The sequence below is a fragment of the Lonchura striata genome, chromosome 7 (genome assembly GCF_046129695.1).
Source record: "Lonchura striata isolate bLonStr1 chromosome 7, bLonStr1.mat, whole genome shotgun sequence".
In the NCBI taxonomy this organism is placed as follows: Eukaryota; Metazoa; Chordata; class Aves; order Passeriformes; family Estrildidae; genus Lonchura; species Lonchura striata.
The window spans coordinates 35,146,304-35,172,794 of record NC_134609.1 but is presented as its reverse complement, the minus strand read 5'-3'; the positions used below and the strand labels follow the sequence as shown (position 1 = coordinate 35,172,794).

Here is a 26,491-nt window from a genome sequence, read left to right as displayed (position 1 = left end):
GAATATTACACGCTTTTCCTATGCAAATAGGACAGCACAGAGGGGAAGGAAAGATGGCAATTAAGTCACAAATTCATTAATTGCACATTATGGAAATGCATATTCTTGTTTTTAAAGATTGCCTATTTTATATTATTTCTGTTTAGTTGCATCCCTTTTGACAAGTTATTTATTAAAGCAATACAGATTGGCTTTATCCTAGCATCTCTGTCCTGCATCAAGCCCTGCTGCCTCCATGCCCACCTGGAAACACTCTCAGGAAGCACATAAGCAGCACCTGATTGTGTCTTTGGCAGGGTACCCCACTCCCCAGCACAGGCAAAGGCTTTCTAAGCAACTTGAACATAATAAAGTAAAATACTCTGAATTGCAAATTTAAATTAAGTGACATTATTCTCAGATAACTTAAATTTATTTTTTTCCAAAAGTTATTTACAGATTTACAAGTATTTGTGTGGTATTTTACAAAAAGTTACAACAGGTCATTTTAAAAACATTTTTCTTTACAAAAGCTACATAAGCAACTACATTGAGGTGTTAAAAAGAATAGCTATGTTAGCTTCTAGGATATTCACTAAATCCCTATCCTCAGAGACAAAGCCAAGCTAAACAAAGTGCAAGGACAGCTCAAAGACCTGTTTGCAGCCTCCCTTTTGCTGCCAGCAGTGCTACTCCAAGCCCACAGCTGAAGGAACTACAGGGCTGGAAATCCTGGGGCGTGGAGGGTGCAGGGCTGGAGCCCAGGCCAGGAGTGGCTAAAGGGAAGAGGATGCAGTGCAGTGAGCTGGAAGTGAGGGCACTCCATCAAAGGATATTATTTCTATTTGCCTATGGAAAGAACAAGGATCTTACGTTCCAGCAAAACGTTACCATCAGTGACAAGAGTGGGTAGACTCAGAAAGGCTCAAAAGTGCTCTGCAAAAAAACAAAGTTTAGGAACCAGCTCTGAAGGCTTGGGAAAGATGGTGACAAAATAAGAACTCCCTGGCCAGCACAGAAAGGATGTGATCCCCAGTATTTAATCCCAGTCTTTCTAGGTGGTTTCTAGAGCTATGCAGTGACTACAAGTACAAGTTTAAGAGCATGACTTGCATGAAAATGATGCAGAGACTTATTCAAGGTTACAGACAATGTCAGAGAAAAGGTCTGTGCTGAACAGCTCTCTTTCAGTGGAAACACAGATATATCAAATTAACAGCTCATGTGAAAAAAACATTCAGCAGAACACACCTTCCTTCAGCAAGCGCCCCGAGGCACTGTTTGTTCCCTGGCTGAGCACAGCTCCCCTTACACCTGGGACTGCACGGAACAGCTGCCAGGGCAATGCTCTGGGATGTACCAAATCCTGCTAATGAACAGAAGGAAACAAACACACGGCATTTGGCAACAACTTCTCAGACCGCTGCATTAATTGCCATACTTTTTTCCAGTACAATTTAAAACCAGCTACTGCATGATTTTGCTTCACAACAGCCTAGCACAGGCACAGAATTAGGTTGGACTTGTGGCACATCAGCCTGTAAGAGTATCACCTTTCCCCAGATCATCTTAACAACTGAAATATTCATCCAATACATATTAACAGAGTCTCCTGTATAAACTGCTGAGCCACTTGGTAGACCAACATACCCATCTGGGTTTTTTCTCTCTTTAGATGTGCATTTTCCACATTTGGGTCCTATTGTCTCCATTTGTATCAAGAGGAAGCAGAGAAGTAACTCGTCCATAGTACCTTGAAACTGCAACTCTACGCTGCTTACCTGAAAGCCTGGAAATACTGTTGCACATTCTTTAGTTGGTGTGGTGGTTTTTACAGGATGAGCTAAACAGCAGAATTAATAAATATCTTATGGCACATTAGAAGAGCACCTCTGTATAAGTATTGCATGGCAGGAATCACAGACCCGGACAGGCTTTGGTGAAGAGGGCAGAGGCAGCTCATTGTCAGAACAGGCATTGCAGAAAATCTCCCCACAGTTCCTACAGTGATGCTAAATCATGGGCAGAAGATTAAAAATTTAAATTTACAATGGCAGTGTACTTGGTAATTCGATACCAACAAACAATAGACACATAGCAATCCAAAACATAATTCCTGACTCCTTCTTGGAGTCAGTCTGTAAAAATAATTGATCTACATCCCAAACTATGAGGCAATCCTACACAAATCATGTTTGTCTAGGATGAAGCACAGACAGACACATGGTCTTTCTAGGCTTTTATATATATATATATGCATATATATATATATATATATATATATATATATATATATATATATGCACTGAAGATTTCATTCAAACTTTGGATTAGGAATGTATTCTGCTATAGAAAAACACAGCATGAGCAATGATATCTGAAACAGTGGATGTCTCTGTGAAGGTCGCTAATTGAGATTTAACATGAAAAGGTAAAGGAAACCTCCTGCACACATTAATAAAGCATGGAAATGAATGTCACATTTTACTTTAAAATGACAGTAAACTTGTCTTTTCTTCCTCTAGTATATAAAAGCTGCCATAAAAACACTTCTACACATGTCAAATTCTAACAGTGCCAGAGCTGATAAGAGTTTGAGATAACAATTCCACAAAGTAGTTAAATAATTTAGTTAAATAATTTTTAATTAAGTTGCTTTGTGGAACTTCACAATGACACTGTTGTTTGGTTGTTTTTTTTTAAATTAGGGCTCATCTGCATTGTATGTACAAAAGAACTAGAAAAATATCTCAAAAATAATTCCGCATTCACCTGATCATTGACATTTCATGCCACACCTCAAAGATAATTACTATTTACAACATACTTGGAATAATAATTACATAATACTTGTAAATACATTGGGAGAAATCTTGTTAAAGTTTTACCTTCCTTTTTGAAAGCGAAAATTCCTTTTCACAGAGTTTGCAATGAGTAGCTTCTTTGTCCTTCAACCAAACCTGGCCCTGGAGAAAAAAATTACCATAATTATATGTAGCTGATGAAGTTAAACTCTGGGCTCCAGGGGACAAGACAAATCAAGAGCAGAACATTTACTGCCTGAATGCTCAGTGCCCTGGTACCAGTGTAATGTCACAAAGACACTCTAGAGCAGCACAGCACTGCTCCAAAACACTGCAAAACCTCAGGGGACAAGACAGAGCAGAGGTGCAGAGAGAACATGCCTGAGGTGCTAAAGCTGGGCAGTGGCTCAGGAAGGCATGCAAGCCTCCAAGTGAAGCCAATGTCCCAGCTCAGCACACGGGAATAGTCCTCAACATGCAGGGAAGCCAAAAAAAAACAAACAAACAAACAAACAAACAAACAAACAAAAAAAACAACCAGGACAGTATCAAAAATTGTCATTTTCCTTCTGTTTAAACCACTTAATAAACCCAGAAGTCTGCTCAACCATTCCAGTCACTTTTCCCTGGACTGCAGTAATATATGCTAGGTGACACAGCAGATGATCAAAAGTGTGCAAAGTCTCTGCTCTCAAATGCTCCCCGCTGTCTTTAAGAAAGTCCCAAACCTGCTGACATTACACATCATATTTTATCAGCTTTGGTGCTACAAGTTCACTTATTTCCTAGGATGATCAAATATTTATTGATCACTGAGAAGTACTATACTATGCAATTCAAGCTCAGCTGGCTTCACATTCTGTCCCAGATACACTCTTTATATGATAAAAGGGTGTGTACCACTGCAAGAAAAGGGCCAAAATGCACAGCTGTGCATCAAACGAGTTAAATCAAAAGCAAATGGAGTTTTTCCAGGACGTTACAGGGAGTCTGTGGTTCTCTTCCCCTGGAGGAAATCAGACAGTGAAATCATACACACTCTCTGGAGTAGCTGCTGTTGGAGAGAAGTCTTCTCATGCTTACAAAAGATTCCAAAAAAAACCAGTTTATCAAAAAGTTTGTTTTCTCAAAATACTACTAACCTGCAATGCCTTGTTCGCTTCTTTTATATCTTCTATTTTCAGTTTTGATCTAAAGAATAAGATAATGCCAGTTCAAACTTTTACATGGTCAGTTATGCACTAACAACTTAAAAAACTGCTTTAGTTACTTAAATTTTAAGCCAAATCCTCTGAACAGGAGTACAAGACCACATTGTCATTTTGGAGGAAGCAGCCACCCCACAGCCATCCAGGGCCAGCCCACTGAGAACTGGGTCACAGGAGACACACACAAAGTTCTTCTACAGGGCATCAAAGGCCACATAAATCACAGCAAACTACTGAGAGGACAGAGATCATTAAATGCAACTTCAACACCACGTAACAGTAAGGAGGGTGCTGCTTGCCAGGTGTCCCTTCCATCCTCTGAGTCTGGGAAGCTGCACTGGCTCTGCCTGGGGTGGGGCTCATCTCCCTCCCAGGGGCTGCAGGGACCACGCTCTGACTTCCTGCTGGGCACAGGTTGGTCACACAGAGATGTTGTTGCTGAGCACAGGTTGGTAACACAGAGATGTTGCTGTTGAGCACAGGTTGGTAACACAGAGATGTTGCTGCTATTGAGCACAGGTTGGTCACACAGAGATGTTGTTGCTGAGCACAGGTTGGTCACACAGAGATGTTGTTGCTGAGCACAGGTTGGTCACACAGAGATGTTGCTGCTGTTGCTGAGCACAGGTTGGTCACACAGAGATGTTGTTGCTGAGCACAGGTTGGTCACACAGAGATGTTGTTGCTGAGCACAGGTTGGTCACACAGAGATGTTGTTGCTGAGCACAGGTTGGTCACACAGAGATGTTGTTGCTGAGCACAGGTTGGTCACACAGAGATGTTGCTGCTGTTGAGCACAGGTTGGTCACACAGAGATGTTGCTGCTGAGCACAGGTTGGTCACACAGAGATGTTGCTGCTGTTGCTGAGCCTCACACAGAGCCAAGGCCTTTCCTGCTCCCCCCAGGGCCAGGCTGGGGAGGAGCCTGGGGGTGATGGGAAGTGAGGGGACACAGCCAGGACAGAGAATAAAAGGAATATCCAAAGGATATTCCAAACCAATGGCATCATGTTCAGTATATAAAGTGGGGGAAAGGGGGAAGGAGGACATTTGGAGTGATGGAGTTTTGCCTTCCCAAGGCACCATTCCACATGATGGGGCCCTGCTCTCCTGGGGGTGGTTGAACATCTGCCCAACCACAGGAAGCCATGAATGAATTCCTTGTTTTGCTTTGCTTGCATGCGTGGCTTTTCTTTTCTCTAGAAAACTGCCTTTATCTCAACCCTTAATGAGTTTTCCAGCTTCTGCTTTTCCAGTTCTCTCCCTGATCCCAGTGGTGGGGAAGTGAGTGAGCAGCTGTGTGGGGCTTGGTGTCTGGCTGGGGCTCACAAAGAGCAGCACTGCCCTGCTGCAGCCAGAGCTGTTACCTTCTCCTTGGGGCTCCTCTGGCAATGTCACAGCTGGCAAACTTTGTTCTGCTGCAGAACAAAGCCTAATGCCCTTCAAACCAGGACTTTCTGTTCACAGACACCCCACCAACCAAAAATAAAAATTAACAGGCCCAACCTAACTAGACACAGTGACTTCTCATAACCGGTTAGTTATCAAAATAATAGCAATATTGTCATATACTGTCTAATATGCATTACCACTGTCCCACTATTTTCCTTAATTCACGTGTATATCACAAAAATAAAATGTATAAGCCATCAAGAATAATAAAATTACTCGCTCAGCTTGGATGCCAGCTCTTGGAGAGCAGCTTCTTGGTCCTCACAGATGCTTTTCAGTTGCTTGTTCTTCTCCTGAAGTTTAAGAAACTCCTTAAAACAAGACAAACAAAGTAAAATGAAACCAAATTATTATCAAATTGTGCTTGCCCTATTGCCTAGAAAGCTGCTCCTACTGAAGCTGATCTTGTTGAGAAAGCCAAGTACATGAGTGATCCCTCACACTTCTTCCAAATCCAGCCTGAACAGCAACTGCTCAGGATTAAACTCTCTTAGACTCCAAGAGATAAGGAAACATTTCTGCTTCTGTATCCCACTCCAGGGAGAAAATAAACCTGACTGACTGGAGATAAAACCTGGAAAATAAACCTGATTGACTGGAGAGCCCAAGAGCACAGAGAGCCCACAGTGAGGACCGAGCCCCCAACAGAATGAGCAAGGAAAGCAAGGATTTAATTTCTCCTTATCCAAAGTACTGAGCTCTGATCTGTGGACTAAATGGGGAGTAAAAAGCCCATTTTTTCCCTTATTCTATTTATGAGAACACATTAATGTAATCTTCCTCACATATTTGCAAAAATTCTTTAAAATACCATGTCTAAGTCCATAAACAACATTGCAGTCAATTTTTAAATTACTAGTCAAAATTTGCTGCAGAATTTACTTTCTTAAGGGTAACTATTTCTTGGGTCTCTGTTCTCAGATGAGATACAGTTTCCTTTTCCTTCTGAAGATCATCCTCCAGGGTTTGCCGCCACTCCTTTTCTATCTTCAAATCTGTTTCCAGCTGAAGCCTAGAACAGGGAAAACAAAACAAAAACCACTGTGCACAACAGTATCACTTAAGAAAACAAAACAGAGTTTATTTCTGGGTGCAATAGATTATTAATATAGCAAACTATTAACTTACATTTCTAAAGCAGAAATAATGTGTCAATATAATGATATTTTAGGTATCAGTGTAATAAACAAAGCACTGCCACTTCAAAAATGCTTTTCAAAGTAAGTTTATTTAAAGGACCAGGAATATGGCATAATTTTGAAGAGCCAACTTTTGAGATAAATGAGTAAGAGAAGACAAACCACAAAATTCTGAATTATTTTTAAAACATGCATAAGGCAAGGCCCCTTATCTTTATACAGCTTCTTTCTAAAATAAACTAAACCAACCAGCCACAGTGTCACTGGTGATGCAGACAATCATTGCAGGCATCCCTGGTACCATAAAAGTTATTTAATTTTACACCCTTTGATGTGAAACTTCTATTTTAGACTAAGGTTTATGGCATTTTGAACAGAACTGAAAATAAAGGAGGAAGAACTTTACATTTCTGTTTTTATTGAGCTTTCTACACAGCTGAGGTTCAGCATAAACAGGGATATAGGTTCTATTGGCTTAACTGAACTTCAGCTAAAGGAATTAGGCCTACTCTGACAGAAGACCCATTCTAGCTAGAGTTTTACTATTGTTTCATTGAAGACTTGGTGTTTAAAATGTTATGGGGTGGAAGAACACTATCCAATCTTCTAGATTTAAACTGTGTCAACACAGGAAAAGAGGGGAAAAGATCTGAGAGTATTCATGCAAGATCTTTTGATGGGAAATCTACATCCACATTAATTTTTCTGTTTTAAAACCAAACCCACTTTTAAAGGAAAGACTTACATTTTGGGACACTACCTCAGCATCTGGCTGGAAAAAGAAGTGAACATGACCTGGAGGTTTCAGAATTGCAGGAGTCTAAGGCTGGGGTCTGAACTGTTCTTTTACTCAAATCTGCAAAGGTGACTGTGGTAGTAAAGTGAACATTTGTCATGACAGTTGAACAAGTGGACTGAAACTCGGAGTTCTGAGAGAGGCAAGGGAGGGCTAATAACTGGATTGGAAATCACTAATTTTTAAGCCCCAATCTTTGTGCCAAAGATTTACTTAACTGATGTTTTATCTTCCCAAATAGAGAAAGTACCTCTCCTTACAGGGAGCTTCTAACATTATGTACTGATTTTAATTAGTACTGAAGGATGTAACAGGAGAAAGACAGAGGGTTGCCTTTTAAATCAGCTTTAACTTTTCTGACTCCATTGAATTTTCACTTTTTATTTCCTGTGCAGTGGTAGTTAAATTACTTCTACCTCATCCTTAAGCAGGATCAATCAAACTATTGTTGTGCCATTTCTGGTTAAGTTTACACTACTCCATACTTGTGGGCTTTGTTCAAAGTGTGTTTTACCACTACTCCACAACATATTTTCCCCAACTTAGGATAATTTCCTCCTGAATTAAGTTGGCACATTTAGCCAAGAAATAATGCTGGTTTTCCCCTTCCTTTCAAGCTGTATGTCATTTTAGAAGCACCCAAAGCCAGCTTGGCTTCCTTGGAATGACATATTTTCTTCTGCCTTGTCAGTATCTAACATGAAGATCTTTAGTATTTACATTCTGTTCAAAACCATTTAACAACAAGCAGCCTGTTCTAGGACAGAGGACATATTGCAATGTAGAATATTTACTGCCATGCATTTTTCCAAACAAGAAAGAAATACTCACAGCTGTTTCTCCTTCTGGAAGAATTCGTTCTGCAGGCTTTCAGATTTATTCACATATTCCTGTTTAAGTTTCTCATCCTCAGCCTCAGCCTCCATTTGAGCCTTCTCTGCTTGCTGCAATCTGGTGTAATTCAAATCAACTTTGGGTAAAACTGAAGCTAGAACTAGGGTGTAGAGGGTGAAGAAGACAAATAAAAGAAAAATGGGGAAATAGAAACATTTCTAAATAAAAACTAAGTTTGGGGGAAACTCACAAACTCAAACGAGAAACCCATACAATGCCTAGAGAACTTAGCTCTTGGGTTTGCATACAGTAAGAGAGTAATCACTGTAAGTAATAGTTGTTTTATTTTATGCTCATGAATAACAGGTGCCAAAGCATGATACATATTTTAGAATGGAAGCTTTTCTTTTTCCTTTAGCATACGTTCATGTGTTATTTCTGAAGCTTTTTTCCCCCAAGTAAATTCTGTAAAATTACCTGGCTTGCACTAATCACCCATTAAGACAGGGCAGAGCATGTGTTGTGCAAAAGCAGCTCCAAACAACTGAGGCATAAGGCTGCATACAGAGCACTGCAATCAGACAGCAAAAGACTTGACTAGCCTAATACAACAAAATACACCTGACAAGTCCCACTACATTTATAGAGCTACCTCAACTACATCATCATTAATTTAAATAGTCTGTATTAAAAATAATGCATTCTTACACTGGTGAAAATAGCTCCATACTATAAACAAATCAAAATGATTAATCAAGAAATAAGGGATTGTTATTTGATTTAATATTTTCTGAGTTCCAAGTTTGTTCAGTTGACATTAGCTCACTGTGGTACCTCTGTGGTTGGTGTATTGTAACAAAAGTAAATGTACTAAAAGGGGACTTGTGCTATATCATGGTTACACTGAGAATAGTCTGGAGAATACAGGAGCCTGTAAAATCACAGTGAATGTCCCCACCTGCTGCTCTGTGTTCTGTAAAACTGTCTCAAGGGCCTCTCAGGTAAGTGTTGGGAGAAATCAGTTAAGATGGTTGATTTGTCACCTCCCAGCAGCTCCCTGAGCACAGAGTAACTCCCAGCTCCCAGTGTCAGCTAAAAAGAAGATGTGTCAGCAATATGTCTGCATTTGTGCTTCTGCTGATGAAGTTGCACCAGAGGGAGTTTCCAAAAGCTGCTGGTAAACAAGTGAACAAGGCTGGAATTAAACCACCTTATCAAGAGTGCACTATCTCACTCAACTACCCCAGGGGCCTGAAGAATGCTCCCAGTCACATCTGCAATGGTACTGCACAGAGGCCAAGCCATGGGAAGGAGAATATTTGGAACAAGCAGGTCCCTCCCCAGAGCAGAAGCTGACTGAAGCTACACAAGACACCAACACCAAAAGCACGTTAAACCCTTCCCTAAATCACAAAATCAACTGCAGAGATGTTTCCCCAAGCAAGGCAGAAAGGGAGCTAGCTAGCTACCCAAAAGCTGCAGCATCATCCCCAGCCCAGCACCAGGGCTGGCTGCACTGCAGAGATTCAGGCAGATGCCGAGCTGGCTGCAGTCTGCAGCTGGATTTGGCATTCAGATGATTCTGTGGCAACACTTGTTTGCATAGATGACAACTGGGTGAAGAAGGCTCCCATTTCTGCCATGGTCTTCCTGTTGTTCTGTTCAGTATTTCTGGTTTGGGTTTTCTTTGAAGAAGGAAGGTAGTTATTTTTTAGTAGCCAGCTCATGTTAAAGGCTCCTTCTGCCTCCAAACCAAGGAATAAGCTAGTAAATACAACCTATTCCAATGAATAAGCTAGTATATAACCATGCAGTAGAAACCCTTTCCTGTCCCCACTTTTTCAAACACATCTCCTTCTGCTGCAAAATTCTAAAGATCATTTTCCCAGTCATCATCCACTACAGACTTCAGAGCAAACACCAGGGGGAATAATTAAGGGCAGTCAGCAGCCTGAACCTTCCTGCAGTGCAGACAAGCAGCAGCCCAGAGCAGGAACAGGAGCTGTAAAGGCTGCCTAATGATGGGTGGAGGGAGGGAAAAGGGTTTGGGCAGAACCACAGTGTTGATCTCAGTGCAGACACAGCCAGGGAGATCCTCAACTGACAAACAGGTTAGGCAGGTTCAGGATCTGGGTCCTAACTGTTCATCCCACTCACTGCTCCACCTCCCAGGGCAGCTGTGCTAGGCAGGAGTCCCAGCTAGAGAATTTGCTGGAGCACTCTGTCTCTGCCTGGAGACCCTCAGCAATCAGGCACGAGAATGTTTCAGCCCAGGACATCAGGGAGGTGGAACTTCAGCTGCTGGCTGCCCAGAGGCTGGCATCCCTCCAGTGCACACACACAAGGAAGATGCTGGCACCACCTTCTTTCCTTACACCCATCCTGAGGGAGCTCAGCTCCCTCCCTCCAACTCCTGCCACTCTCTTCAAGAAAACACTGCTAGTTACAACCACAGAACACAACAGAGAATGTGATTTCGGGATAAACACGGCCTAAAAGTGAAAGGAATAAGCAGGGGAGAAGGGAAGTTTTAGCCAGAATGGCTACTTTTTAAATCTCTTAGTACCAAAGAACTGGAAAAATCAGTAATTAGAAACAAGTGTCAAAAAAACGTACAGTCAAAGTAAAGATATCTAACCTCTTAAAATAAAATCTAACAAAGAAGCGATTCAATAGCATTAGAAAACTAGCTTACATTTGCTTAATAATAGTGCAGTAATTTACTTTTTTTCTTTTTCTTTTTTTTTTTTTTTAGGAGGGGTAAAGTGAGATCGGAGGTGATGTTCTTTCAGAAAACAAAACAGAACCCAGCTACTATCAGTGACAGTGCAGGATTTCTAATACCACTTTCAAGTTTGAATTGGATAATTCTGAAGTCCTAGTTCATCACCAATTATTTCAACACAAGAGATCTGGAGGAGCCCTCAGAATGATATATCCTTGACAAGTTTATACTGGTGCTGAGCCTCATTGCTGGCACATTTGACGAATGACATTGCAATAGTCCTAGTTTGAGTTAACAGATCTTTGTCACTTTATGAATGCAGTGGACAAAAAAATCAAAGACAGATGGAGGTAGCAAAACAGTAAAAACAAAAATTGGGATAAAAGGATAAAAAGAAAAAGAAAAAAGAGGAAAAAAGGATGTCAATAAAAGAATATTCATGTCACTAATTTTTTTAATACATAAGCATGTTTTTCATAATCAGATTTAAATGAAAAAAAAGACATGTCAAACACCAACATGACAGGGCTTATGGATATGCTATATTTTACAATTAGAAAGATCAATGTTGCATATAAGGCCACTAAATTAAAACATGTGATTCACATCTTAGTATTATGTAGTACATGCAGTCTAACCATAATGTAAATTTATATTTTAAAATTTTAGCCTTTCACTTTTCAACCTTTCAGTGTGAAAACCCATTAAGTCATTGAAAATAATGGCATTTCCAAAGCAATGGACAATTATAACAGCTTCAGCAAACAATCGGTGATCTTTGAAGGCATTAATGTTTATATTAAGCATATGCTTAAGTATAAGCATGATTAATGCTTCCGTTTCTATTGCATTTTATTCAAGTGGGGAAAAAAAGTAGGCAATAAGGAATCAGAATTTTGAAATAACTGAAAGAATGACTTTTGGTATCAGCATAAAAAACCTTGGACCAGAAGAAAGATGGCAGAGGAAGAAAACTGAAAGATTAAATTTGTATTTAAAGTGAGTGTGTTTGTCATACAGAAAAAAAACAGTCCAACAGCAAAGCACTAATTAGAAGTTTCAGGAAGGTTTGGTTTAATTGTTCTAGTTGAAAATTACATCAATGGCAACTGAGGGAATGCAGTAAGACATAAGGGTGTGGAGTTGTGAATAAAGAGAAACAAAGATGGGGCTGTACCTTTGTTCTAGTTGTTTCATAGTTGCATTAATTTGATTGGTCTTATCCTCTAATCGACTAATTATTTCATTCTTTTCTTTCATAGCATCTTCAGAAACCTGGGTTACAAAAGAGGTTAAAACTGAAATTGATATAATTGCACCATTACCTTGTGGGAGCTTTTTCTTCAGTGTCTAAAGGGGCAAATGGTAAAAATGGCTTCAAGTTTTGATTGTCTTTAAGGATTGCCTTCTAAAAACCCTTGAGGACAGTATGTAAAATCTTATGCCTAGAAAATTTGTAGTTTTATACTTTGCAAGTGTAGAGGTTATTTAATATTTAATTAGTAAAAATGTTCCCCTTTGATTTCCTTCCTTAGTTAATCACTTTAGAGGTCAACTTAAATTCACTGACCAAGTAGCCCATTAGAACCTTACAGTGAAGAGCAAAGAGCTTAGTCCAGAAAATCACCCAGGGTTCTCCTATAAATCAACCCCCCCCAGATCCTAACACTGGAGAACATTCTCTTATTTTGCTCTCCAGCTCTATTTATATTTGTCATCCTCTGGTCCATTTTCTTCACATTCACAGATGGGAAAAGTAGAATCCCTTGTCCATCACTTCAATTATCTCTCTACAGTATCTGATTTTTTCTCCCCTCATTCTGCCACAGATTTGACTGGGTTCTTGTGCTGGTTTTCATTATTTATTCCCTAAATCAAATTCATGTTTTGCATAAATAATTTGCTGGTATTTAGTAATTTGTTAACTGCATTTGGGGTCCCTGAGATCCATAGGCTCCCAAAAAAAGGCATTTCATTGTCAAGATATTTTCTTAATCTGCTAACAGATTTAAAAATAAATCTGAAATTGTAATTAGCTTTCTCCATTTAACACATTCTTGTCTTCCTTTCTCTACTTTGGAAGGTCAGGGCTTCTCTTCAACTCCTCATTATGTGCCTACATTCTTCTGTTTTTTTTATACAACACAGGCCAAAAAAATATCCTTGTTACAGTACACTATTACTCTCTCTATTTCACACAGGACATTATTAGGCCATGATCTTATCCTCATGATCTTTTCTTCCCTAAAGCCAGTAAGTGACTGCCTTAAAAACTCCTTTGTATGAAACCATGTTTACATAGGTAATGTTCCAAAATGCCAAGCTGACCTAAGAAGAACAAGGAAACCAGAACTCCAGGGAACAGCAGCATTCAACTGACCAGAATGGTAATAATGCATTTCTCTCTCTGTGATCCTTTCAGCAGTTTAACCTTTACCTGCAGCTTTTGGTACATTTCCACGTTAATTGCTTTAACTTCATCAAGTTGCTGCCGCAGGCCGATGAGGGTGTCCTGCTTCTCATGGATATCCTTCTCCAGCAGTTTCATGGCAAGCTCTATCTCGTGTTTCATGCTAACTTGAACCACTAGCTCATTCTCCATATCCTATAAAACACAAGCCAGTGCAACACAAAGGATTTAAATAATTATGGAATTATTTATTTCTGGTTTGAAACGCTAACAGAGCTGCAGCACAACCTATTTTACCACTTCAGAAATTCTGCCCCTCTTTACCATCGCAACTTATCCATAAATGTGACATACATATACTAACTGGCCAATGGGGTTTTTTAACTTTGGGAGAAGACAAGTCACATGATAAGAAATTACCCTGCCAGTGTTGTACAGAGCTGCCTAAGTATTAATTACAAAAATAGAACAGAAGTATTTGTATTTTCACAGGAACAATTTAGCATAGATAGAGAGCATACAGTATTGCTAAAAGCTTACCTAAAAAATTATCCAAGAAAAATCTGGTTGTTTTTTTAGTGTTCTTCAGCAACATTACTACAGAAATATTGATGTTCTGTAAAAACTCCCTTTTTATTAGAGGCAGTTAGAAAAGGCCACTGAAGTATGTGAAAGGCAGGAGCTAAGCCCAAGGGAAGTAGCAGTGCTCACACAGTGAGCGCTGTGCAGAGGGGCAGTGCCAGGAGCACTCACCTGCCGCAGCTGTGCCTCCTCCCGGAGCTGCCGGCGCGCCTCGGTGTACATCTCATCCAGGCCCTGCCTCGAGTGCTTGTACGTCTGCAGCTCTGCCTCCACATCCACCTTGGCTGCCTGCAAAGGTACAGAGGTTCTGCAGCTAAATGGAATAAATCTAAAGTAGGCACACAGCTGGTGCTAACTGGGAGTGGCCCAGCCCCATCCCCAGTGGGTCCAGCTGAGAGAAGCAGGTGAGCAGCACTGCCAGCAATGAGCCCTGGAATGCCCAGGTGTGCTGAGCAATCACACAGGGAACAGAGGGCACACAGTGCAATGCATCAACATGAGGGTATAAAAGGTTGGGCTGAAGAACAAGAAGGGCAGATGCTTGCAGCCTCCTGAAATTGTATGGTGATACTCTGTGTATCGTGGCCGTCCCAACTGCAACATGTGCTGTGACAATCTAACGCTTGTGGGGAATAAGAAGAAAACCTTACAAACACATCATCCGAGAAAAACATGGAAAGAGCTGTTTCTGCTCTGTGGCCATAGCTTGATAATGACAACTGAATAAAACCAGCAAAACATCTATACTGCAGTACTGTCCTCCTTTGGTGCCACTTGAATACACTACCCATGCGTATGGATGTAAAACAATCTAGCATCCTAGAATTTTAATTTACTTATGCCATTTAGAAAGCTCCACGGATTTAGTAAGCCCTTCTCCTCATAAACATTGTTTCAGATTTGGACAAGTTAAGCTTACTTGAAGTTGAGATGTACAAACTTTTGAACAAAAAATAACTACATTATGTTACAATATTAAAAGTGGTAAAACTAACATACCTCTAGATGATGCTGTGTTTTCATTAAAATCAGAGTATTTTCACTCCTCAATTGATGGTTTTCTTCCTGAAGTTTAATTATATTATTTTTTGCTATTGCTAACTGAAAAGGAACAAATAAAAAAAGAAGTACTGTGACCACTTTTGAGAGTAGAAACAAAGTAAAAAATATTCTGATTAATGCAAGACCAAGACATTCTCCGCACTATTTTCCCTGCCTGCCGAACAGGCTGTTTTTAAAGAAAGCATGAAGCTCCTGGTTTTAATAATGAGTCACTTTCATTACAGCAGCAGCATGTTCAGGATACTTCACTGTTTCATGTCTGGTGAAGAAGATGCTTTCTTTTCATTGCTCCATTATGACTTAAAGACCCTTAATTCTCTTTTCTCATCCTCAGCTTTTTCTTTCCACTTGGCTTCAAGTTCATCCAGTTTTTGTTTATCTATTTTGGGCATCTTAATATATCATCTGGAGCAGCTTACATAAGAAAGCTTCCCCCATATGAACAACATATTTATAAAAGATGACATGTTATAACTGGGCCCTACAGTATACAGCTTAATGTCAGAATTATAAACCAAAGGATCAAAATAGGTGGACAGTTGGGCTGAAGGCTTATAAAGGAACCAGAATACTCTGAGAATTAACACTCAGAAAAGATGTTCTCGCTCTGTTTGGATACATTACTCGCAGAGTGAGCTAGCTGTTCCTTCAGCAGCTGAATTTAGAGTTTTCAATTTTCCCCTTCAATAACTAAAAAAGGTGTGCTCTCTCTTATAAAGCTAAAAATATTGGAAACTAGTCAAGCATCAAAGATAACCAGAAATATAGGCTATAAACACAAATCCAGAACCAGACAAGTCTGAAAGCTGTGCATAAGTATCCAGTAAAAAAGCAAGAAACAATCCTTTGGTTAAAGCTGGGAACTGGAACAGAAATTGCTTGGTGAACTACTTTCTGTCTCTTTCTAGCAACTGGTGTCATACATTCTAGACCAGTCATCTGCACAAATCAGACTGACAGCTGGACTGAGAAAGGATTCTCTTCTCATTTTGTCCAAAGTTGGAAATTGCAATGTTCTACAGAATTGATGTACTGATGCTAGAGGCTACCTGGCAAGCTGACTTCAAATCCCTGCAGCTGCTGCCACTCTTCTTTAAGCCAAAAGAAAGGTATCTGAATATATTATACAGAGCTTCCACAGCTTAAAATAATGTAAGTATATTTAGAAAAACAGTCTTTTAGAGAAAACAATATGCTACACATTACTAAAATAAAAAAGTACCTCTTCAATCAGTTTAGTGTTTGATTTCTCCAGTGAGTCAACTCTTGCATGTAGACTGCTAACTGTGCTACTGAAAGGGAAAAAGAAACAGTAGTATTCAAGATTACATCAAAACTCATTCAACCAAGCCCAAGAGCTTTAATGCAAGGTACAGTGATTAATGGTTAAGAACTGTGAGGTCTGTTCCCATTATTGGAAGTTTTCCTAAATAGAAGAAAATTACTCTCCTTTGTTGAACATTTATATGCTTCTTTCCAATTCCCAATGTCACCCCTGTCACTTAAACTCCTGCTTGGCTAGGACTTCCCATGCACTCTCCCCTTCCTTTATCCTCACAACCATATTGCATCCAAAAGATAAATGAGTTCCCCCTATAGAACAAAACCATTCTGCAGATTCTCTTCCTCAAAATACATTCTTTTATAAAGGCATTTGTTTCTTTGCATTTTTTGGGATTTGTCTTCAGGCTCTAGATTCTCTTCCTCCAAAATATATTTATTTTATAAAATCATTTGTTTATCTGCATTTTTTTTTGAGATTTGTCCTCAAGCTATCCTTTTCTTGATGCTTCTTGACTTCATTTAGCAATCTCACCAGAGTTTTATTGTCTTTTATTACTCTGTTGCTTTTTATAGTATCAAACTACATCCAGGCCTTTTCCATAACCTATTTCTGCAGGTAGCACCTTTTTCCAGGCTGCACTTCACACACAGGGAAACAGAAAACCTATTCTGTAACACCATTTACTTTTTCACATATTTCTTTGTGGTGTCCTCAGAAGTTGCCAGTTCATCTGTAACAGCAGAGCAGAGAGATTACTGCATTTTAGGATGTCTAAACACAAACAGCTGAACTGAAATAAAAGAGGAGAGTTGCTGAATCACTGATCTGACAGGAAATTCTATGGCATAAACCAGAGCACAAGAACACATCACTGCTCTTAATTGTGATAGCTCCTTTCTCCTCCTTTCATTTTGCTCATATTTGATGTGCTCAGCTTTTCTGTGCTGTTGAAGGTTTCTCTTCAGTGACAACATTTCAAAGCAGAATATCCTTACTCCAACAGGAGCCTTAGAGTAACCAGTGATCCAGATTATCAGCATTAAAAATTTAAAAATATTATTACATTTCAAAAAGGATCTAGATCAGCTATGCTACAGATTCTACAATTCTTTCTGGCTTTGTTGTTTGGTTTGGTTTGTTGGGTTTTTTTAGATTTGTAGCCCTTCAGACTGTTTACTTTTGTAGAATAGTCTTCAGGGAATTTAAATCACTGTTGTTCTATTTGCACAATAACAAACACAGTGGTGGACTAGGTTTGTTTCATCCAGCAAAGCAGGAGGAAAAAGCTGCTTTCCTGAAAATTGTTTTAACAGGAACCTCAACCTACCACATATAAGTAGCTTCTAGCAAGCAATGAGCTTATTCAGTTTCAGTCCTAGCCATTAAAGACACAAACTAAAATATTCTGCAAGGCAAAGAAATAAAAACACATAGATTCACCAGCACACACAAAACCACTGTTTTGAGTGTTAAAAGGAACATATCAAACTGTTAAAAGGAACATAGTTAGAATCCAGACCAAGCTTTTGATTCCTGTAATATTATGAATCATGAGGACTTTCACAGCTCTGGGCTGTTGGTTTTGTGTCTCATTGAAGAATAAAGGTTTTGACTGCCCAAAAGCACGAAAACTGATACTGAGCTCTCCAGGAGAGTGTCTTTTCCTACTTCACTAAATCTTCAGTCTAAATATGGAGAAATGGCAGCTTTTTCTCTGAAGTTCTCTCACAAAGCTGTGGTACAAAAGGCATTTACCTGTAAGCCTGGCCTGACACCCATACTTCAAAGTAATACTTACTTCAGTTGCCTGTTTAGTTCCTCTACATAATTCTTTTGGTCCAATATTGCAGCGATCTGTACATTTCTAAAGCGAGCACAAAATAAAATTAACAAAATAATGTACTAAACTATGGACTGAAAATATACATATTTACCATATGCAAATGTCCAACTCAACTGTGTTTTCAAAAAGAAAGGAAGCAACTTCATCTCATACTTACGAAGGTAACAACAGATGTTACATCAGTGAGACACAAAAAAAATCCAATGCTTTAACTGCAAACAATTTCTCTACATGAAAGATGAAGTCTGAGAAGGGTAGGGATGTTTATTTACTCTGCCATAACTCTGGTTCTTTTGAAACTCTGACTAAATCCCAAGCTCAGGGCTTAAAGGTGTGCAGGTTCCTTTTCACTGCCACCCGGCAAGCCTCCCCTGCTTAGAGGCAGGTGATGCTGCTGAGGTTTGCTTCAGACTGCAAATATTCCTCCAGCTAACTAATAACACAGGATCAGAACATTTCATTTTTAGGGAACCTGACTTGCTTCTAAAAGAACAGGTCCCAGCCAAGAAATCATTTGTTAACGTAGAAAAGAGGAATTTTGTGAGGACATACCTTTCTTTACCCCCAATGTCATCATCACTCTTCAAATACACAGAGAAATCGATCACCCCAACCTAGGAGAAAGCAAAGGTACAGTTTCATATCATACAAATAAGTGCTGCTGATATTTACAGCCTTGTATTTATACAATTAATAAAACCTCAGTTACAGCATTTTTAAGGTTCATCCAGTTTGAACCAGAAGTTGAAAAACCTGAACTGTAACACTTTAAACAAGATTTTACTAAGTTTAATATTTACCTGGTTTATACATCATGTCAGGATCCTGTTTTTCTTTCCATGTCTTTTCTAAAAAAATCTCTTCACAAAAAACTTCTTAAAAATATGTTTTTCTGATTAAAGCGAAATACCATCTCTAATAAATAAGGTAAAATGTTCTATCTATAAAAGTTACTTTATTTCAATTCACTACTGCTGCATAAACACATTTCACCACTGAGTAGCATTTTTTTCAACACACCAAAATTCTGCTCCTGGCTGTGACTTCTATCAAGGTTCAGAAGTTTGCCTTTCTGCTCAATAAAACCTGCTGCTTCTGGCTTCTCTGAGAAGGTGCCTCCTTTATACTACTCTTCACAAACAGAATTATTCTGGACATTTTACTTATGTCAAACTGGGACACACTGCAATCAGAATCTCATCTGCCAACCATTACCTCAAACTGAATTTTCTCTCTCATGCAGCAAGGCCACCCAGTGATAACAGCGGTGTAGCTAGGTTTTGTGGATTATAATACACATACTTAATTCTCAACACTAAGAGCAAGTTGATAAGTTTTCTGTAATTACAGGCCTGTCAAAGTTATATCTTCTTTTACACAAGATTCAGCGCCTGAAACCAGCACTACACAGTAACTAGAACAAACAACTGAGGACAAGTTAACCATGGAATTCAAAAGCACACACACACAATTAGCTTTCCCAGAGGAGCTGTTTTTTCATCAAATATATGAATATAGTAATAACCACTTAAGCTACTATTTTTTTTTCCACAAAGAAGCTGAAAAAAAAAACAATCAGAGCTGAACACAGTCTACGTTTATTTACAAATACCTGTGCATCTGCCTTTAAAGAGAATCTGTTAATATTTTCTTGGAAGAGATCAGGGTTAAAAGTCAAAGCCCATTCAAAGCAGGAAGAATTCCAAGCCTTGCTTTGCAGAATCAAAGTAGTCACCCTCTTATGAGGCCATAAGAGAGTGCTTGTTTCAGAACAGCAATAAATAAATCAAGCAGGGTAACTGATCATGGAACTATACTTGTCCCACAGAAGAAAAGGATGGGTCACACAAGTCAGATGGAAAGAACTCTGCCTTGCTACAGCTGCTCCCATTTGAGGACAAAGCACATAACTTGACCCTTGCACTCTGACCATTATCTCCATTCAAAGGTCACCCTGCTGATAGTGAAGTTAAGGCAACAGCCCCACAGACCCAGGAGCTGGATCATCACAGCCTGAACAGTCTCAGGTAGGATTTCTAACAAGTTACCACTCCGAAGTAACAAAACCCACAAACGAAAGTACAGAAAACTCTCATGGATTGCATGTACATTCCTTTACCTGGATGAACTTACTTGTGAATCCAGGTCTTCTCCCTTCACACACAGGTTGGCATCGATCACGTTCAGCCCAACTAACAGCCCAACAATCACTGCCCCTTCCTCCTCCATCATAAGTGCGTGATACTCGTAAAACTCACTGTGTGGAGAAGAAAATTGCATCTTACTGGTACATTCATTCTATATGCATCCAATAAATTAATCATAAGTGACATACATATCTAAATTTTCTCTTACTGCAGCCTTACTACAGCACCCATAAAGATGAACTGGCCCTGCCCATACTTTTACCTCATAAATATTTTAAAATTCAAAGTGCATGGTTTGTCTCAGAGGCTATTAAAAATAAGGATACTGCCTTAGGCTCCAGATGGCTGGTACATTGTGGGGAGGATGACAAGACTTACTTTGACTTTAAAAGAAAACAAAAAAAAAGACCAGAAAAGGCTCTTCCCTACACCTGCTATTAGCCAGTCTTGAAGAGGACACTGCAACAAATGGATACTTGGCCACACTGATTCAGACAACTCAAGTTGTTAAGAAGCACTGCAAGCAATGCAAAGGAAGAATGGCAGAAAATTACTTTTTGTGAAAAAAATGCATGGAATTCAGTGAATATATGCTTGAAATTCAAGGATCCAAGGAAGAGATTAAATGGATAAAAAAGAAACATAAAGGGCTAAAATGCTAAAAAGGCTGTTAAAATATTGTCATAGTTTTGCACCAAAACCACTACAAATACAAATACTTCAGTGAACAAGAGAATATCAGCACTTTCTCCTCCTTGCATTTTTAAATTAAGATTTTAGATTCTATGTAACAAACTGTCTTTTCACTGGAGAAGTCCATGGCTGGTGAACACCAACAACATCCTGACATACCAGTGTTATCTAGGCACAAAGTCAGTCTTAAAAATAAGTATAGCTTACAAAAACTGAAATGAAGAAGCATTCTTCTCCATTTGTTCTTAATGACTCCATTGGACAGAAGTTATGCCAGGAGAGAGCAATGTCAGTGTTAGAACTGTGAAAGCAAAGTTCAAAGCAAGAGTCCTCCTTCCAATGCCAGCTCAGTGGAAACAACACACATGGTAGGGGTGAAGTCACCTCCTCCCTAGTGCTTATTCTGCACAGCAGGGGAATGCAGGATTATTTTAGAAGACTAAACCTCGAAAAATAAATTGCAAACAAAATCCAATGAGTTGTTTACCTGAGGAGGTCTCTCTGAATGATTAAACAGCGAAGATAATCGGCCATTTTCTTCTGCATCAGCGCCAACCGCAGCCAGGCCCGGGCACGGCCCAGCGGCGTCCTGAAACAAAGGCCATGAGGACAAACAGCCCCAAATTAACAACATATTGATTAAATCATGCTCTTTAACACCTTATCAGTCTACTCGTGGAGCAACTGGTATTTCTGAAGGGGTATTTTAAATTATTAGTTGAGCATCAGCATGTGGAAAGCCATAATGTTTAGGCTTTTGACTCCAAGCTTTGGGATAACAAAGATTTTCAACTACTCAGTTGAGCTTGGGAGCAGACCCTGGAAAAACAGGAGTATACACTGTACAAGAGCCCGATAATCTTGAAAGTCCTGTTTTCTGCTGAAGTAAAACGCTTGCAACAGTTGAGACTCCTTTCTGCAGTTTGTTAAGAGTTGAGGGGAATGCAAGAAAATGCCCATCACAAGCCACCACTGCAGCTTCCCTTCCCAATCCTACTCTGGGGCTCTGCCCAACCCCTGTTCAATCCTACCTTTAATTGTGTACAAATTCAGTACTATCTTAGGAAGGCAATGCCAAAAAAAGATGAAGACCCATGTAACTGGCAAACACTAATAACCAGCAAATTACACCTGGACCTTTAGACCTTCCTCTTCTAATGCTTGCATACTTAAAAGTGGAAGCCCATCAATGAAAAACCCCTCACAAGTCGTGTCAGGATAGGAAGAGAGTAACACACCTAGCAAAGGCTATTACTTCCTCTGGCCTGCCACAAGAGTAAATAATAATTTACATTCCTGTGTGCACTAGATAAGGTCTAAAGATAGAAATTAGAACCCTTGTGCTGCCCTATACCAGTCAGTGCAACCAAGCCCTTTTGGAATTTCATTGATTGCCAATTATAAAGCTAAATACAAAAGCACAGTGCACTGGAATGGGAAGAGAATAAATTTATAACTGAGTAGGACTGTGCAAGCAAGAGTCTCAAAAGCTGCCTAATTCTTTCCTCTCTGGTATGTCACCTGGTGGTTTGATACAGCCTTTGCAGACTGCGCTCACCAATGTCTGCTGAAATTCTAGATGCAGAGTGACTGATACACAGCCTGCTCCTTTTTGCATTGTTGTCCCCCTCCCATTCACCTGTGCTCTCCCCAACATCAGGTGCTAGCTCTTCAAAGGCTTGATTAATGGCAAATGAAATCATGAGACACCTGGAAATTCTCAATCAGGTCCTTTATTTTCCTGCTGCATTTTAACAAAACTACTTACTTAAGGCCAGGCAAATCTCTGACACTTGCTGCTATTTCCTCAGCTTCTGGATATAATTTCTCCACAAGTTCCAGAGGACCCCAGATGGTTTTATTGTAACTTAGAAAGGATTTTCTTACTATGAAAAGAAAAATCAAGTAACTGAATTAATTTAAATCACTGCAGTAGCCTCCTTCATAATATTTGGTGTGTGAAAGGGTCAACTCCTGAGTCCAGAGTTCCAGGTAACTCAACTGAGACACTGGTCAGCTCACCAGCATCCAAAACCAACTTCCAAATTACTTTGCTGTGAATTTAAAATTGATATGCTAGAAAAAAAAATATAAAAGGATGTCTAGCTAAAAATATATACTACACACATACATCAAGTCGGCAAACCCTGGATCACTTACAATAAATGCTGTACAAAAGACGTTAGCAAATGTGGAAATATGTGGTGAAAAATTAATCATTACACTACTCATCATAAAAGGTGACCATTTAAATTTTTTTTTCAGTTCTCTATGCAACACTACACCTTTTTTATCTACTTCCAGAAAGAAAGGAAGAAAAATGGCATGTTTGGGATGAGAAATATGCAGCTAGACCAATTTCCACACCTTTTAGGCCATGCTTCAGGCAGTGCTCCATGACAACAAAGAACTGCTGCAAAGGTGGGTAGTCAGAATCCAGAGTGCGCCCAAAGCTCAAGGCTGATTCAATGAGTCCTTTGATACTCAGTTTAGCCATGTTTAATAAATTTGCTCTTTCTACAGCTGTAGGGTCCTTTACAGCTAAGACAACAGAGAAAAAAATGTTATGGTTCAAGTTTTAGGAGTGACACAAAGAAATAAAGTGCTTCACATCCACCTTGTTAAAAGGAAAACTTACCTTAACCTAATAAACTCAACAGAACAAATTCAGTAGGTGCTATAAACCACCATGCCATAGAAAAGCATCCAATCCAAAACACATTCTTAGTGTTTTAACAGGTGAATGAAAACCCCAGGTTGGGAATGTCAGTTCTGAGGCACCATGCTGTCCCAGCAGGTCTCAGAAGCAGCCAAGTCACTGCAATTAACACAGCAACTCTGCTGCATGGCTGCAACCACTGCCCCTCCCGCGGTATCAAAGCAGCCTTCCTGTTAATTTACAGATTTATTTGGTGTATTACAGCCTACCTACAGAAGCAGACATCATACTTTTTATATATAATCACTTTCCACTGTAGCTTTAATTGCACAGTGACACAAACACATGCCCTCCTTCTCAGGTTGTTCAGAGTCACTGCCACTAAACCAGGAGCGTTTTCTGGAAAATACTACACACTGAAAATTCATTCTCACCTAGCCACAAAGTATTTTTACACAGAAAATCTTAAGAATTAAAGGTTTTGCTTTAACTTGAAGTTTTTGGTAAACATTACAAAGTGTATACTGCAAAAATACATTTGAGGATTAAATCTAGTCAGTAAAAAATCCATAGCTTTTTACAATCATCTTAGTAGGACAGAATGGACAAGGCTCCTCTTCTTAGAAATCCTGCTACTGAGAACGGAGTGCTCAGGAAATTCTTAAGCTTATTTTCATTTATAATAAAGCAATTCAAACATTCAGGCCAGACCCTATTTTCTAAGAGACAAAACAAGCCCCTGTTTATTCACTATCATCAAAGTAACCTGGAAAGAAACAAAAGAGTTGATGATTTACTGCTTAATTAAATTCAACAAGTGAAGTGAAAAAAAAAACAAACTTTTTTTTTTAATACATTGAGACACAGATGTCAAAATATCTAGAAAGACCCGAGTCTGAGAAAAAAAAAAAAATGAGCCTGTTCCTTTGCAAATCTGAGTATTGGTATCTGATACAGACTGTATCTGTCTGCACGTCAGAAAGCACAAAGAACCCAAATCATCATAACAGATGGGCATTTTATCAGCTCCTCAACAGCAGTGAAATGACTTGTCTCATTTCCTGCAGCCTTCAGGTATTTAGGGATTGGATATTAGAAACCCTGAAAACTACTTTCTAATATTCTGTTTCCCTAGTTGCCAGCCAAATACCCAACTACCACAAAACATAACCTATCTCTGCTTTCTAAGAAAAATAATGACTGAGATTATGTACCTGCGACAGCTTTAAAAACTGCTTTTATAATTCCCCAGAACTTCAACAGAAAACCCCAGGAGACATTAGAAACAATAAGATAATGAGAGACGGGGCTCTGGCAAAACTGTACCCAGTTAGCAGCCACAGCTCAGTGCTTTGTCTCTTCCCTCCTTTCTGCTCAGCTGCTGGGGTCTGACCAGCTCTGCCAGGAGCAGCGCCAGCACAGCATCCCCGGGACGGGGGAGGCTGGCAGCAGCAGCCTTCCTGCAGACATCCTGCTTTTCATCAGCTCTGCTACTGACGGTATTAAATACAAGTGTTGGCGGAGGAAACGCCTTGCTCAATGCAGACTTCAGGTAGGTAGCTCTCCCTTGCTACATACGCTATTTCCCCAAAGGCATCACGAAAATTCCTTTGTCAGGTGACCTCATTCTGACTTCTGGAGGTGATCCTCTCCAAGACAGACTTCTATGTCTGCTGTTTAATTACCAGCCCTCGGTTGCTCTTTCTGAGGCCAAATCCAGTTTAGGTCTGTTTAAATTGTGATCTACCTGCATGTTTTTCTTCACCTGCTTCTTTTAAATAATAAATGGCGAACCATTTCTTTTAAATTTGAAATCAAGATTTAGAATTTAACAACGCGTGTGAAATCCTAAATCGCAGCTGCCGCTCGGGTACCGTATGGGGTGTTACGGAGGGCAGAGCAAGCTCTGCAGGGCTTTCCTCGGCGAAGCAGCAGCAGGGCCCGGCAGGGCTGTGGGCAGGCACCCCAGCGAGCACACCGCCAGCATCACCGGCTCCGAGCGGGAGCCCGGGCCCGTGAGGCGACAGCGCTGCGCTGGGCCGGGCGCTGCGGGCGCCGTCCCCGCGGCAGCGCCGGCCCGCCCGGCCGAGCCCGCCCGCGCCCGGGCACCGCCCGCTGCCGCCGGGGCCGCGGCCCGGCCCTGCCTCGGCCCCGCTGCCCGCGGCCCCCGCCCGGCCCGGCCCGGCCCGGCCCGGCCCGCTCCCGCTGCCGCAGCCCCGCTCACCCATGGCTGGAGAGGAGGAGCCGCCGCCGCGGCCGCTCCCTCAGGGCCCGCGGCTCCTCCCGCCCTCAGCCCGCGCCGCGCGGCGCCCCCGGCGGCGGGAGGACCCGCCCCTGTCGCGGCAGCCGCTCCGCCCCGCGCACCGCCCCTGTCGCTGCAGCCCCTCCGCCCCGGGCACCGCCCCTGTCGCGGCAGCCCCTCTCTCCCCGCGCACCGCCCCTGTCGCGGCAGCTCCTCTCTCCCCGCACACCGCCCTTGTCGCGACAGCCGCTCCGCCCCGGGCACCGCCCCTGTCGCGGCAGCTCCTCTCTCCCCGCACACCGCCCCTGTCGCGACAGCTCCTCCGCCCCGGGCACCGCCCCTGTCGCGGCAGCCCCTCTCTCCCCGCGCACCGCCCCTGTCGCGGCAGCTCCTCTCTCCCCGCACACCGCCCCTGTCGCGACAGCCGCTCCGCCCCGGGCCCCAGCTGCCCGCCCGGAGAGCGGCATCGGCCTCAGGGATGGGCAAGAACGCCAGGGCAGCCTTGGGCACAGAAACCTCGGGCAGGAGCTAAGCACAATCAGGCAGCGCAAACTTGAGGCTGCTCTACCCTTCGCTTGTGACGTAAAGCTTCGATCCCTAGCATTAATTCCAAACGATAATTCTGTAGTAT

General features: G+C 41.0%; 1 protein-coding gene across 4 annotated transcripts; it reads right to left on the bottom strand.

Annotated features, from left to right (window-relative positions):
• Nucleotides 1-361: 361 nt before the first annotated feature.
• Nucleotides 362-26,252, bottom strand: RUFY2 (RUN and FYVE domain containing 2). 4 transcript variants are annotated; one of them, XM_077784789.1, is made up of 18 exons: nt 26,125-26,252; nt 23,327-23,500; nt 22,728-22,845; nt 21,447-21,548; nt 20,253-20,376; nt 18,672-18,733; nt 18,075-18,140; nt 16,214-16,283; nt 14,929-15,030; nt 14,101-14,217; nt 13,375-13,542; nt 12,115-12,212; nt 8,210-8,329; nt 6,326-6,455; nt 5,660-5,754; nt 3,926-3,974; nt 2,868-2,945; nt 362-1,991 (listed from the first exon to the last, which is right to left on the bottom strand). In XM_077784789.1, the coding sequence occupies exons 2-18, from the start codon at nt 23,454-23,456 to the stop codon at nt 1,848-1,850; spliced, it is 1,773 nt and encodes a 590-aa protein (XP_077640915.1). In that variant the 5' UTR covers nt 23,457-23,500; nt 26,125-26,252; the 3' UTR covers nt 362-1,847. The 4 variants fall into 4 exon arrangements, with proteins under 4 accessions (XP_077640915.1, XP_021384729.1, XP_021384730.1 ...); XM_021529054.3 differs by lacking the exon at nt 26,125-26,252 and adding an exon at nt 25,843-25,947; XM_021529055.3 differs by lacking the exon at nt 26,125-26,252 and adding an exon at nt 25,843-25,947 and having other exon boundaries at nt 16,214-16,280.
• Between the last annotated feature and the right edge of the window lie 239 nt (nt 26,253-26,491).

What these genes read in the sequence shown, in the direction of transcription:
- RUFY2 (XM_021529054.3), bottom strand. An exon ending in ACACTAAACTGATTGAAGAG is followed by an intron (nt 15,031 to 16,213) that starts GTACTTTTTTAT and finishes GTTCCTTTTCAG; the next exon opens with TTAGCAATAGCAAAAAATAA. An exon ending in TTCCAGAAGGAGAAACAGCT is followed by an intron (nt 6,456 to 8,209) that starts GTGAGTATTTCT and finishes TCCCTGTTCTAG; the next exon opens with GCTTCAGCTGGAAACAGATT.